General features: G+C 37.7%; 1 protein-coding gene across 2 annotated transcripts in view; it reads left to right on the forward strand.

Moving 5' to 3' along the window:
• LOC138715801 (inositol polyphosphate 5-phosphatase K-like) overlaps positions 1–13,775 on the forward strand; it is an 82,461-nt gene that overhangs the window by 32,798 nt on the left and 35,888 nt on the right. For both annotated transcript variants that reach the window (XM_069848886.1, XM_069848887.1), the window contains 2 exons: positions 8,312–8,437; positions 11,661–11,738. In XM_069848886.1, coding sequence (XP_069704987.1) covers positions 8,312–8,437; positions 11,661–11,738 — 204 coding nt within the window. The remainder of the gene's footprint in view (positions 1–8,311; positions 8,438–11,660; positions 11,739–13,775) is intronic.

The raw sequence follows: 13,775 nt of genomic DNA on the forward strand, positions 1-13,775 counted from the left end.
TATCTATCATTTAATTGATCGAAACGCTACGTCTGTTGACCTTTTTTTGTGGCTTTGCATATTTTTATATTTAGGGTGGGTCCTATAATGCATCTGTTCCCATGGCCGGAACCAAGACGAACATTTCGTTCAGTTTGTGAGTGAAGACATTAGAAGTACCGAAGATGAATAATTGTTAATGTGTTGTGCAGCACATATTGCGTCAGCAAGGGCGGGTGTGGGAGTTCCAAAGGTGGATCATCGACTTTAAATTTAAAAGATTCCCAAGAAACACGATGCAAAGTTCTGTCACTACTGACGAGCTGCTCTTAGGCAGCAAGTCAAGCTGAAATTCGAGCAAACTTGTGAGCTGTCTGCCTGCGAGAGGCTGAAAATGACCCATCTGACACTGTAGGAAACAGAATTTAAGGGATAAGTGATAAATTGGAATTTCAAATGTGCTCAAGAAACTCGATGTAAAGTATTATTCGACCAATGAGCTGCACACGTACGGAGAAAATCGAGGCCTCTTACTTACTTATGGCTTTTAAGGAATGCGGAGATTCATTGCTGCCCTCACATAAGCCCGCCATTTGTCCCTATCCTGTGCAAGATTAATCCAGTCTCTATCATCATATACCATTTCCTTCAAATCCATTTTAATATTATCCTCCAATCTACGTCTCGGCCTCCCCAAAGATCTTTTTCCCTTCAGCCTCCCAACTAACACTCTATATGCATTTTTGGATTCACCCATATGTGCTACATGCCCTGCCCATCTCAAACGTCTGGATTTAATGTTCCTAATTATGTCAGGTGAAGAATACAATGCGTGCAGTTCTACATTGTGTAACTTTCTCCATTCTCCTGTAACTTCATCCCTCTTAGCCCCAAATAATTTCCTAAGAACCTTATTCTCAAACACCATTAATCTCTGTCCTCTCTCAAAGTGAGAGTCCAAGTTTCACAACCATACAGAACAATCGGCCTCTGTAAGTGAAAGCATGGGCAGTATGGCCAGGAGAAGTTGTTGTTGGAGACTGAGAAATTGACTCAGGCAGCCTTAGAATGTATTTAAATAGTTGAGGGTTTCTGGGTGCAGTTAATCAATGTATCTCGACCTTTATTTATATACAGTCAGGGACCTTGAGGAAACCTAATGATAATCCATATGAAAAAAAGTCAGGAATATTAAAACACTTCGCAGTTGCTATGCCAACTTGAATCTTGATGCCCACTTTGTTGCCCTGGGGGGGGGGAAAAAAAAAAAAAAAAAAAAAAATGGTGAGAACTGCTTGCTCCAACATTAGTAAACTGTGATCTTGAGTTAAAGGTAGAATGCCCCTCACGACCTTCTAATTCGTGCTGGCAATGGAACACGGTGCCTGGGACTCAGACGCTAAGTGTGTATGATAACAAGTTTGTGTACCATCTGAAATTGCCAGTCCATAATAGGAATGATATCTATCATATCATCATCACGTCGTAATAATTATCACCATCAAGAACAACAACAACCATCACCGTCACCAACATGGCTAAGACTTCTGATATTTTTTGTAAATCAGAACTTCTCTGTCCGTCTTGTTTTGTGATATTCCCTTCATAGGCGTTTTCCTAATGTGTTGAATCGAATCCTATTTCCTTCGTTCTTGTTGTTATTCGTTAGTAATTTTATAAAATAACCACTGAATCCGGAAGAAAAAAACATTTGTTTTAAGCTTATTTATGTCTTTATTGAAATTACACTTTATGATACGGGTATTTAAAATATGTAGTTTGTATTCAAAAGAGCAAATTCTCGTTCTAGGGGTGGTTCCAAGGTTAAAAATAAAAAAGAAAAAAAATACCTATACGAAAAAAGTTAAGTAATGGACAGTTAAACTGAATAATTTCAAGGAAAAATTGTTCCGGGGCCGGGTATCGATCCCGGGGCCCTTTGCTTAGCGCGTGAATACTCTTCCGACTGAGCTACCCCAGGAACTATATACGACACCGTCACAATTTTTCCTTTGTATCCACACGACTCAAATGAGCTGACAAGACGCCAGAACTCAACTATGAGTGCACACAAATACTTGTGAGACTTAAATTGTGGTTTTCTGTTAACGTACCTCCAGTAACGAATGTATTATACAAATCTGGCTTTCAGGTAGTAGCTCCCTGTAAAGCAGGTTTGAATAATTTCAAGGAAAAATTGTTCCGGGGCTGGGTATCGATCCTGAGGCCCCGGGATCGATACCCAGCCCCGGAACAATTTTTCCTTGAAATTATTCAAACCTCTTTTACAGGGAGCTACTACCTGAAAGCCAGATTTGTATAGGACAGTTAAATTATTTAAAGGAATATACCTAATATTTAATTCTCTTACTGAAAATGTTGTTATTAAGGTTACTTAATTCTGGCTTTATTTTAACAAGCTGATTCTGTGTATAATCTTGGTCCGTAATATGAAGAATGAAGCCTTGTCTTGCACCTCTGTTCATCTGTTTCCATTGAGAATTTTTGGTATTGAAGTTGTGAAACTGTGCCAATAATTAACTTTATATGTTTTGTAGTGTCTTGAGGTTATTTCCTTCCTGTCTTGCATTCGATGGCAAGTCGGGTCACTCTCAAGAAGGCAGATTTCCTGAATCCATCTAGTAGAGCAAATAAGCAGGGAACGCCAGCTGTGTAGATACTGCTATAAGTGTACCTGCACATTTTTTACACCTAAGTAAAAAGTTGTCATTCCCATGACAAAGTTCGTTGTAAAAGTTGATGCTGTTTACCTTCGAATACTTAATTTCTCCAACATCTGTGATGTGCTCTTGCAAACACTTTCGTTTAGACCTACCACAGTGGCTCAGTGGTAGAGAGCTGGGCTTTTAAGTAAAAGGACCTGATCCTGCTCTACCCTGCATTTATAACTTCTGTTGGGCAAGCCCATGGTCAAGGCAACATGTAGGTAGAGCCCAACAATTCTCCATCGTTCATTACAGTGTAATGTAGATCCACCACACTGGATAGTGTCTGGTGAACTAAGTGGTCCACGTTTCTTGACATTGGCAATATGTATGAACCACTCGTAGAGTTCGAGCGATTACAAGCTGGGGCCCTTGTTTTAGGTTACCATAATCGAAAAATAAAAATTGGAAATTAATAAATGTATTGGATGTAATCTGTAATTGATAACTCTATCTTCAGATATCGTTTTATTTCTTTTATTTGAACTTAGGATTTATCATTACTGAAATTAAATGAACACTTAAGTAATTAGGGGTAGGTCTCCCAGTACTGGACTTTTAAGCTTTTTTTGTGAAAAATTTAAGCAACTGATTGAAATAGTACTACTGCAAATATGATCAATTGATTTTTACTCGCACAATCTCCATCAATTTAATGACCTAAATTAAGATGAATTATATAAACAATTAGAGTTAAACAGCCTTGATATTACACAGCAAAAAATGGATCCCAATATTGGACATTAGTAAACACCATTTGTCTTATAATTTAAAACAAATACAAGCAAGCAACTACATAAGCATATTGATTATACACAAATATCACAACAATCCTTAGTCACACTACTCGAAGGCACTGATTGTGTGAGACAATTATTGGATTTACTGACAATGAGCAGATACAAAATAATCAATAGTACAGTCCACGTGCGCCCAAGCTTGATATTATTCTCTTCCCATTTGCCTCTCTTATTTTCCACATCAGAACAAAGGCTTTGAAATCAGAAATAGGCTATGAAATCTTATCCTTAATGAAATTCTCTTGTCCGGTACTGGGTGACTAGCGTGCTGACCTAAAATTTCCTGCTTTTACATCATAGTCACTCGCAAATCAAAACCAATTATATAGTATGTAGCTCTTTTAATATACAATCCAATAACTACATATAACAAATGCTAGTCACCTCAAGAGACAGTAGGAAGTGTAGAAAATAAGACATAACTTACTTACTTACTTACTTACTGGCTTTTAAGGAACACGGAGGTTCATTGCCGCCCTCACATAAGCCCGCCATCGGTCCCTATCCTGAGCAAGATTAATCCATTCTCTATCATCATATCCCACCTCCCTCAAATCCATTTTAATATTATCCTCCCATCTACGTCTCGGCCTCCCTAAAGGTCTTTTTCCCTCCGGCCTCCCAACTAACACTCTATATGCATTTCTGGATTCGCCCATACGTGCTACATGCCCTGCCCATCTCAAACGTCTGGATTTAATGTTCCTAATTATGTCAGGTGAAGAATACAATGCGTGCAGTTCTGCGTTGTGTAACTTTCTCCATTCTCCTGTAACTTCATCCCTCTTAGCCCCAAATATTTTCCTAAGCACCTTATTCTCAAACACCCTTAAGACATAACATACATCTCATACTAAAACACTCACATAACCTGCTGTAGAGGCCCAAGACGTGTCTCAACCTGTCGAATGCAATGAATCAACAAATAATACATAGTTGCTGTCTACCATCTACCAGGCACAGCAAAAACTATGTTTATCCAATATTGGGGCAGGTGACTAACACTAATATTACAGCATAATGATCTCTGTACTGTGTTACATAATATACAAGGTGGAGGTGAAATAATCCTGCAGATTTTCAGAGTGAATAACTCATGTTGTGTGTAACAAGAAAGTGTAATACCATATTGGTAGAAAGTCCATAGTTTTCTCAGAAAAAAAAGTTTTTTCCCCTCCCAAATGTTTAACACCCTCTTATTCGGCAATTATTGCAAGTACGATCGTGATTTTTGTCCATATTGATAGAAAATGTAATAAAGAATAATTGAGGACCGTTTTTGCAAAACTTGCTAACTGCAAAATTTACAAAATTGAGATTTTGGTGGATTCGTTAACATAAGGCAGGCCTCTACACGATGTTAAAGGCATCTTAGTAAAATTGAATTATTTCTCTTCATTGTAGTGTGTCAAAGTGTGATCGTTGCACCTATAACTTACTTGTCTCTATTCAGCTTTTTGTGTCTCCTGTAAAATTTAGTTTTTTTCAGTTAGCAAGTTTTGCAAAAAAGGTCCTCAATTTATCCCTCTGGCATATTTCAGTAGCGTGGAAGGTTTCGTGTAAATTTAATTTGAAAGCCACTAATTTGAAGCCACACACAATGTAACCAGAGAGGGAAGTGGAGTAGTTGGCCTTGGCAGATAGATCTGAGTTCCTTGACCTCTTACATTTGCATCTGCATTTCAAGAAGAAAGAGCAGTGTGTTAGCGATGATGTTGCTGGACTGCTGAAACTTCCAACACAATTTTATAATTAACTGTGCATTTAATCACAGAACATAATATAATCCCCATTTCAGTTTGGTTGATAGGCTTTCCCCTCTACTCACACCCTTTATCATCCGTGAAGGGGAAGATGCTACTGTCTATCTTACTAACGTTCGACTAATTGACTTTGAACATAGTGAAAATTCTTGTTATTGAAAATGTTTACCGGTAATCTATATTTCGAAAATCTATACTAAGTGTTTGTATTTCATTTTATTGTTGTTTATATCAACTGCTACTCTAAGCATACACAACGGGATAATCCACACTGTCACTTCCCCATAATACAAACTGACTTCCCTTAATTTAATTAATTATTAGTTGAAAATATTGTAAGAACGACACTAAAATATACTCAACCATGTAATTGTCAAACATCTGTGTCACTGTGCTTTATATCCACTTATATACTTTATTTAATATTTTATTTTCTTGTGTGTACAACTTGGGGGGTGCAGGTATAAGAGGTAACAGCTACTGGTCTGTCTCTGATGGACTCAGGGCAAGTAGAAGGGGAAAGAAATGAATCGCCCCATGCAGAAAGGACTTCAGTCACAAATTTTGAAAAAACGAGATTTCGATGGAAATCATATCTTTATGTGTGGCTCCAACGGCCTGTGCAGAAAGATATTCAGTCCAATGCTTGGAAAGACAGAAAGTGAAGCTCCAGTCTCAAAGTTCTATGCAGAAAGGAATACAGTGTACAGAATATCTTTCTTAGTTTTCTCAAAACTAGGTCTAATGAACTGAAGCCCTTTCTGCATGGAGCGATTCAAATGCTTTCGCATCCTCTCAACTTGTATGAAATGTCGTTTAGGTTTTCTATTCATTTCAGTGTACTCTATTATCCCTTTCAATCTGCAGGATTATTTCTCTTCCACTCTGTACCAACATAGCCACCCTGTAAGAAAAAAGATAAATACTCCTCACACACACCCGCACTTCTCCATCTGTGTGACTTGACCTGGCTGTGGGACAGCATGCAAATAACGTCCGGATGTTTATAATTCAAATTCACTTGTGTAATTTCATATGAATAACTGTTAGATACGTGGTGTATCAGTCTACTGAATAATGCATTTTGGCTACATTGTACAGTAGAACTTGGTTATAGCAACCTCATTTTGTGCGACACCTCGCCTATAACGTCAAATATTCTGTGGTCCCAACTAATTCCCCATAAGACATAATATGTTTTCCTTACTTACTTACTGGCTTTTAAGGAACCCGGAGGTTCATTGCCGCCCTCACATAAGCCCGCCATTGGTCCCTATCCTGAGCAAGATTAATCCATTCTCTATCATCATATCCCACCTCCCTCAAATCCATTTTAATATTATATTCCCATCTACGTCTCGGCCTCCCCAAAGGTATTTTCCCCTCTGGCCTCCCAACTAACACCTTATATGCATTTCTGGATTCGTCCATACGTGCTACATGCCCTGCCCATCTCAAACGTCTGGATTTAATGTTCCTAATTATGTCAGGTGAAGGATATAATGCGTGCAGCTCTGCGTTGTGTAACTTTCTCCATTCTCCTGTAACCTCATCCCTTTTAGCCCCAAATATTTTCCTAAGAACTTTATTCTCAAAAACCCTCAATCTCTGTTCCTCTCTCAAAGTGAGAGTCCAAGTTTGACAGCCATACAGAACAACCAGTAATATAACTGTTTTATAAATTCTAACTTTCAGATTTTTTGACAGCAGACTAGATGACAAAAGCTTCTCAACCGAATAATAACAGGCATTTCCCATATTTATTCTGCGTTTAATTTCCTCCCGAGTGTCATTTATATTTGTTACTGTTGCTCCAAGATATTTGGATTTTTCCACCTCTTCGAAGGATAAATCTCCAACTTTTATAGTTCCATTTCGTACAATATTCTGATCACGAGACGTAATCATATACTTAGTCTTTTCGGGATTTACTTCCAAACCTATTGATTTACTTGCTTCAAGTAGAATTTCCGCATTTTCCCTAATCGTTTGAGGATTTTCTCCTAACATATTCACGTCATCCGCATAGACAAGAAGCTGATGTAACACATTCAATGTTTTCCTACCTTGCTTAATACGACAAACGCATATGCGTCTACTTCGCATATAACGTCATTTTCAACCTCAGTTTGGAATAAGATTTTCTAAGGACCAAAGTATTTTAAGAAATCTTTTGTTGAAATCTGATCCTGACAAATTCTTTACAGTCTCCTTCTGTCATAGACCTGTGGAATGCAGGCGGATTCCCCACCCCATTGTAACCTGCCCGAATTCATGCGGTATTAGATCAGTTTCGACAGGAAGTTTTCACTAAGTGCACGCATTTTAACGCAGTATGGCCACTGAAAGAAGTGAGTGACGCTTTAGAAGTCATTAGAATTATGAACATGTTCCATGAAGCTAGGGAAGGGAGCAGTGAAATTGCAACTGAAATTATGAACATAGAACGTAATTTAGTCCTAGAAAATGTGTATTGGGCAAGTAGAAGACAACAGAGTAAAATGACTGATTAACTTCACTTCTAAGTAAAGTAGTTTGGTGCGTACTGAACAAACTGTTTTAATACAGAATACTGTATTTATAATTGTAGGCCTACGTGTATTTTATTGTGTTCACTGTAGGCTTAAAAGTCAATACATAAATCTAAAATAAGCCTAATTAATGATGAAAGAGTGATGGAACGGAGAAAAATTCTCTCCGGCGCTGGGATTTGAACCCGGGTTTTCAGCTCTATGTGCTGATGCTTTATCCACTAAGCCACGCCGGATACAACCCCGACGCCGGTTAGATGCAGAATATCTGCATGGAAATATCATATGTACTTCGGTACATCAAAATATATAAGCCTAATTAAGTTTGTTATTTTTCATTTTCCACCTCACTAGATTGGTAATGTGAATCTCGGTTACTACGACACTCGTTTATAACAACATAATGTTTAAGGTCCCTTGGATGTCGCTATTACCAAGTTCTACTGTAATTACTTTAACCATTGTGATATGTAACAAATTCGTTGACTTAGTAATAGTTTGTTCTTTCTCAGGCTATATATGGTCACCTGGAATGTGGCAACTAGGCATCCAGAGGAAGACCTGCACGAGATGCTTGGACTGGGGACGCCGGGGAAACAGAAAATGCAGGAAAGACTTCCAGACTTCTACGTGATAGGGTATGTTGAGCAGAGCTTGTTCATTGGGTCATCCTGGGTGAAGACATGTCAGTATGTGTAATTTGCACTAACAGTGTAGCTTCACCATACTCATGTAGCGCAAAGCGAGGACATCAGCTGAACGACCCACTTATCTTTGAATATCACTAGGTAGCCACTAGGGTGGATTAAACGAAGTGATTTTTTTTAATTAACATAGCTGAATACTCTCTTATGAACACCATATTTCTCTAGCTATTTTATAGCAAAATTTGATAATTTTCCAGCACATACAGACGGTTTTGACTGAGCATGGTGGCGAAATGGTAACTACTAGACTTGCATTCTGGAGGTAGTCGATTCAAATCTCAGTATCGGCCAGTCTGATCAGAAACTAAGAATCTGGGTGTCTCTATTTTTAAATCATTACGACTTCTTTATTTGTTAAACAATTTTTTTAAACTAGTATTATTAGAAACAGCATTTCTTGAGATTTTGTTTGGCATCCTGTTAAATTTCCACATAAGCCCCAGCATTTAGACACATTTCCTTAAGTGGCCCACCCTGTATGTTTGCTACTGCCTGCAGAAAAAATTGTGGAACATTGTTGATCAAATCGGATATTGTTGTTTCCAGTTGATCCAAATCTTGTGGTTTTCTCCAGTACACTTTCTTAGCCCACTCCCAGAAACAAAAACTGTCAAATTACTGTTGGCTGTTTCTTTCTGTGAGAAACAATAAATTCCGTAAGATATCGGGAAATGCTGCTAGATTGTATGTGGCCTGTAATGTCACAGAGAAACATTCCACAACTTCATTTTATGCAGGATGGTGCATGTCTACATTTTTTAATGATGTACGTAATTGGCTGCATGATCATTAGATTGGCAGACGTGATGCACAACAATGCTTGCCTGCAGCCCAGATTTAATGATCTGCGATTTTTTTCTGTGGGAGTGTTAATTTACATTTGTTTTTAAAGTAGAACTTAGGATGAAGTTCAGCTTACAGCTTATCCCCACCACTCCTATCTTGTGCACACGAAGTAAATTGTTGGCACTGATGAAAAGTGCCTTTTACTGCCTTTTCGTAATTGTGATGCGCATTCGACAAATACAGACAAGTCTGCTCTTTTGAGATAGAATTGTTGGCAGAGAGGAAACCGAACACTAAAGAATTTGATAATGTGTGTATTTTTACACCAGGGGCCTATTCCACAAGGGTAGGGTGTTGTACATTACAAGTAAATTCTCTAGTAAGTAGTAAAAATACTTAGAGTTTCTGTTCCACAAAAGATTTTTCTACAGTAGTATTTTACCACTCCATACTTACAAATTATCAGTGAAGTTTAATTTGTATTTGTAACTTACTACTGAATTTACCAACAAAAGGAGACTAAGGTGTACTAATGCTATTTAAATATATTAATTTCGTAATATTAAGATATATTTTGATAAATATGTGCAGTAGAATATAATTTCTTGATTCTATTTCCTTCAAAAGAAACAGTTTCATCTCCTTTGATACCATTTCAATAATTTTGCAGTGTTTGTAATTTCGTAACAATTAAGTTTGGGGGTAAAGATGGTTTTAGTGCCATCTGTTGGCTAATATGGGAAACTATCATGTAAGTCTAGCATTATGTACGGATCGTGGAAGAACATGATGGTAATAATAAGGAAGTAAATGTTTCATTATTAAAGAAGTAAACTTGTGCAGGGTTACGAAATTCATAGAATCTACGAATTATTGAGCACTGTATAACCTGCCTTAAAACATATTACGATTAAAGAGACAAACATAACCTAATTCGATGAATGAAATACGAAGATAAGCAGCTGCTTCATGTTATTTATTTATCTATTTATGTCCATAACAGGGCAAAGCCCCAATTACAATAGACAGTACAGATAAAAAAACATATTGCATACAACACGGAAAAAGAGGTAAAACAGATACAAGTGTAATTACAAATTAAAAATGGAAAGGGGAAGGAAAAAAGAAAACAAATAGATACCAACTAAATGAAAAAGACAGATACAGATATAAATGAAAAACACCAAATAAAAACAAATCAAAAAGAACCAAGTACAGACATCACAGCCAAAAATGCAAAATGTAGGCGTAGCTATAATTGGCAAATTGCAGAGCAAATACAACACCATCTAATAAATTCAATATACAGCGCTACACAGCGGCTCAATAGGCTCAATTAAAAAAAAAAAAAAAAACTCACCAACACAGAACATGTGTTTCAAGTAATGCTTTACATAACTTTTTCTTGTACATACTGTACGATAACGAAAAATGTAAATCCTGTTTATTTGAAGATGATTGTAAGTTCGAAGCATTAATAAAAGTGGAGACATTTTATGAGATAGTGTTTTTGTTGTCTGTAAATAAAAGAAAGATCGCTTTCTCAAATTTGATTTACCAATATTGAAACTAATTAGCTGTAGAAGATCAGGGTTGTCTATTAAGCCATTTATGGTTTTGAACAAATACATTTGTTGTGCTCTTATCCTGCGACTACTGAGAGATGGTACATTAAATTCAACCAGCATGGATTCATAAGATTGGAATATGTTGTAACATGAATGTTTTTTCATATATAGGAGTTTTAGGATTTAATTCTGTACTCTCTCTAGAATGACCGAGTGCGAGTGATAGTGAGGGTTCCAAACTGTGACATAGTATGTTTATTGATTGAAGTCACTAGTATTATCGCAATTCATTGGTATTGTACAACACACTTTAATTCTCTCATGGACCAGAAAAATATAACTCCATACTTTACAACATTTTTCATTACCGGTAATGTATAACACCACACCTTTATGGAGTAGGCTCCAGTATTGCCTTATTTAAAATGAAACATGTGCTGAAGCCAAGTAAATAAATCAGACCTATCTTTGGTAGCACAATTGTAAAGAAATAGCAAGATATCATACAAGAACAGCTCCGATTCTGGGCTATATAATATATATATTTTTCCAAGAATAGGCCTATTGCTTCCCCTTCTGTTCTTGCTGCCATATTATCATCTAATAACGTTACTGGGTTCTTCAGCCTCACATGTTCACAGGTTTACAAGAGTGCACAGCATATAAACTTGACTATCAGACGTATTTTGTTCTGTCTTGGATCTTAGACAACAATTTATTATTTTGGCATTGACTTAATATTGTGTTAACATGTTTCTGGCCTGAACTATGTAAGTAACTACCTTATTAATCGTTTTCAGCCTACAAGAAGTGAAGTCCCAGCCCCAGAACATCGTCATGGACGCCATATTTGATGACCCATGGACCAATGCGTACAGGTTAGTTCCTTTGTTATAATAACAGATCATGTCTTTTGCTGCTGCTCCCAGTCCTAGGAGCTCTACTTGTGTTTTATTTTTTTTCCATTTCAAATGTGATATTATGTAGTCTTGTCTCGGTAGTATCGCAAGGACAACAACAGGGGGGTTATTGTTGTGATTCGTTCATTTATGCTCCTTGTGAGTTAGGGAGAAGACGTTCATCCCCCCCCCCACCTGCCACCCTCGCTGCCCTTGTTTGAGATCGGCCACCCAGGTGGAAGAAACACATGACGGTGTTGGGTGAAGTTCCTGAGTAGCTCAGTCTGTAGAGCATTGGTGCTCTAAGCCAAAGGTCCTGGGATTGATATCCGGCCCCAGAACAATATTTCCCTTGAATTTATTCAAGCCTGCTTCACAGGGAGCTTTACCTGAAAGCTAGATTTGCATAATATGTACGTCATTGTAGGTACGTTAACAGAAAACCTCAATTTCAATATAGAGTTTGTGTGCCGGATGAAGTTCCTGGGTAGCTCAATCGGTAGAGCATTGGTGCTCTAAGCCAAAGGTCCCGGGATCGATATCCTGCCCTGGAACAAATTTTCCCTTGAATTTATTCTTCCTGTACTTGGTTGCAAATCAACTTGCATCAATACTGGCTGCCTAGGCAATGCAGATCTACCTGATGTCAGTTTTGCAGGGTAAACAGAAGATGGTTGGTTGATGGTCTGTTAGAGTAATATAATCTTCACTCAGTCTGATTCTTCCTATACTTTTACGTGTAACACATATCCAGAGGCAGTAGGATTGCCAACATTGTGTAATGATATTTTAAAATAATGCAATGTTTTTCAAGGCTGGGAAAAATCTATATAATATTGTTAGCTAAAGTCTGTGTGATATACAGTAGCATGCAAATTAATCCGAACAACGTAATTACTTATGCAAAAACACTCAAACGGGATAAAAAAAGGATCTAAGACATACCTCAGTAATCTATGTGGCCTCCCTTGTTCCTAATAACAGCTCTGAGACGATTTGGCATGGATTCCACTAATTTCCCACAAATATTCTTCATTTCTTCATCGCGAAACCATACACCAATGAGGGCAGAAATCATCTTCTCCTTCGTAGAACAATCCATTTTTTGCATTCTTCTTTTGCAAATTGACCACAAGTTCTCAATGGGGTTGATGTCAGGTGAGTTGCCTGGCCAGGGGAGTACCTGAATATTCTTCTTTTTGAAGAATTCTGTAATTTTTCGAGACGTATGGCATGGTGCCAGGTCTTGTTGGAACACACCTCTGCCATCCGGAAATGATTTTTGCAGCTGGGATACGATTCTGGTTTCCAATAAGTGAATATATTTGTCAGAATTCATCATTCCCTTGATAGGTATTAATGTGTAAAACAACCCCAAAACATTACTTTAGGGGGCTATTTGGGTGCTTGTTGGAGATGAGCTGCTGTTACTTTTTCGGATCCTTTCCATACGTAAGAAACACGGTGGCCGTGGACCTCGAAATGAGACTCATCGGAAAAAAGTACATTCTTCCAGTCATTCACTGTCCAGTGTTGATGTAATTTTGCCCACATTAAGCGTTTTTTGCACATAACAGGGGTTAGCAGTTGCTACTTAATAGGCTTACGAGCTTCCAAAAGCCTACGCCGCACTGTTGTGACATGAATATTCGCCCCAGTGGTAGCCATTAACTCGCGGGTTAAGTCGACAGCAGTTAGTCTAGGATTTAATTTACTTTTCCTGACAATTAAACGATCATCTGCAGGTGAAGTCTTCCTTTTCCGGCCACAGTTTCCTTTTTTTCTGGGGTGTGATGGATCCAGTCTCCCTGTATCGTTTTATGATCGAATTAACAGTAGCCAAACCGATGTGACATTCTGCAGCAATTTGCCTCTGTGTCATAGAAGAATGCTCTGCTAATGTTATAATTTTAGACCGTTTTCGTGGAGTTGTATCCATTTGTGAAGACGACAGAATGTACACAGGATTGCAGTATTAAGTCTTCAACACAACTGAAATGCTTATAAGTACAAAAC

Source organism: Periplaneta americana, chromosome 15, assembly GCF_040183065.1.
Source record: "Periplaneta americana isolate PAMFEO1 chromosome 15, P.americana_PAMFEO1_priV1, whole genome shotgun sequence".
NCBI classification, from domain to species: domain Eukaryota; kingdom Metazoa; phylum Arthropoda; class Insecta; order Blattodea; family Blattidae; genus Periplaneta; species Periplaneta americana.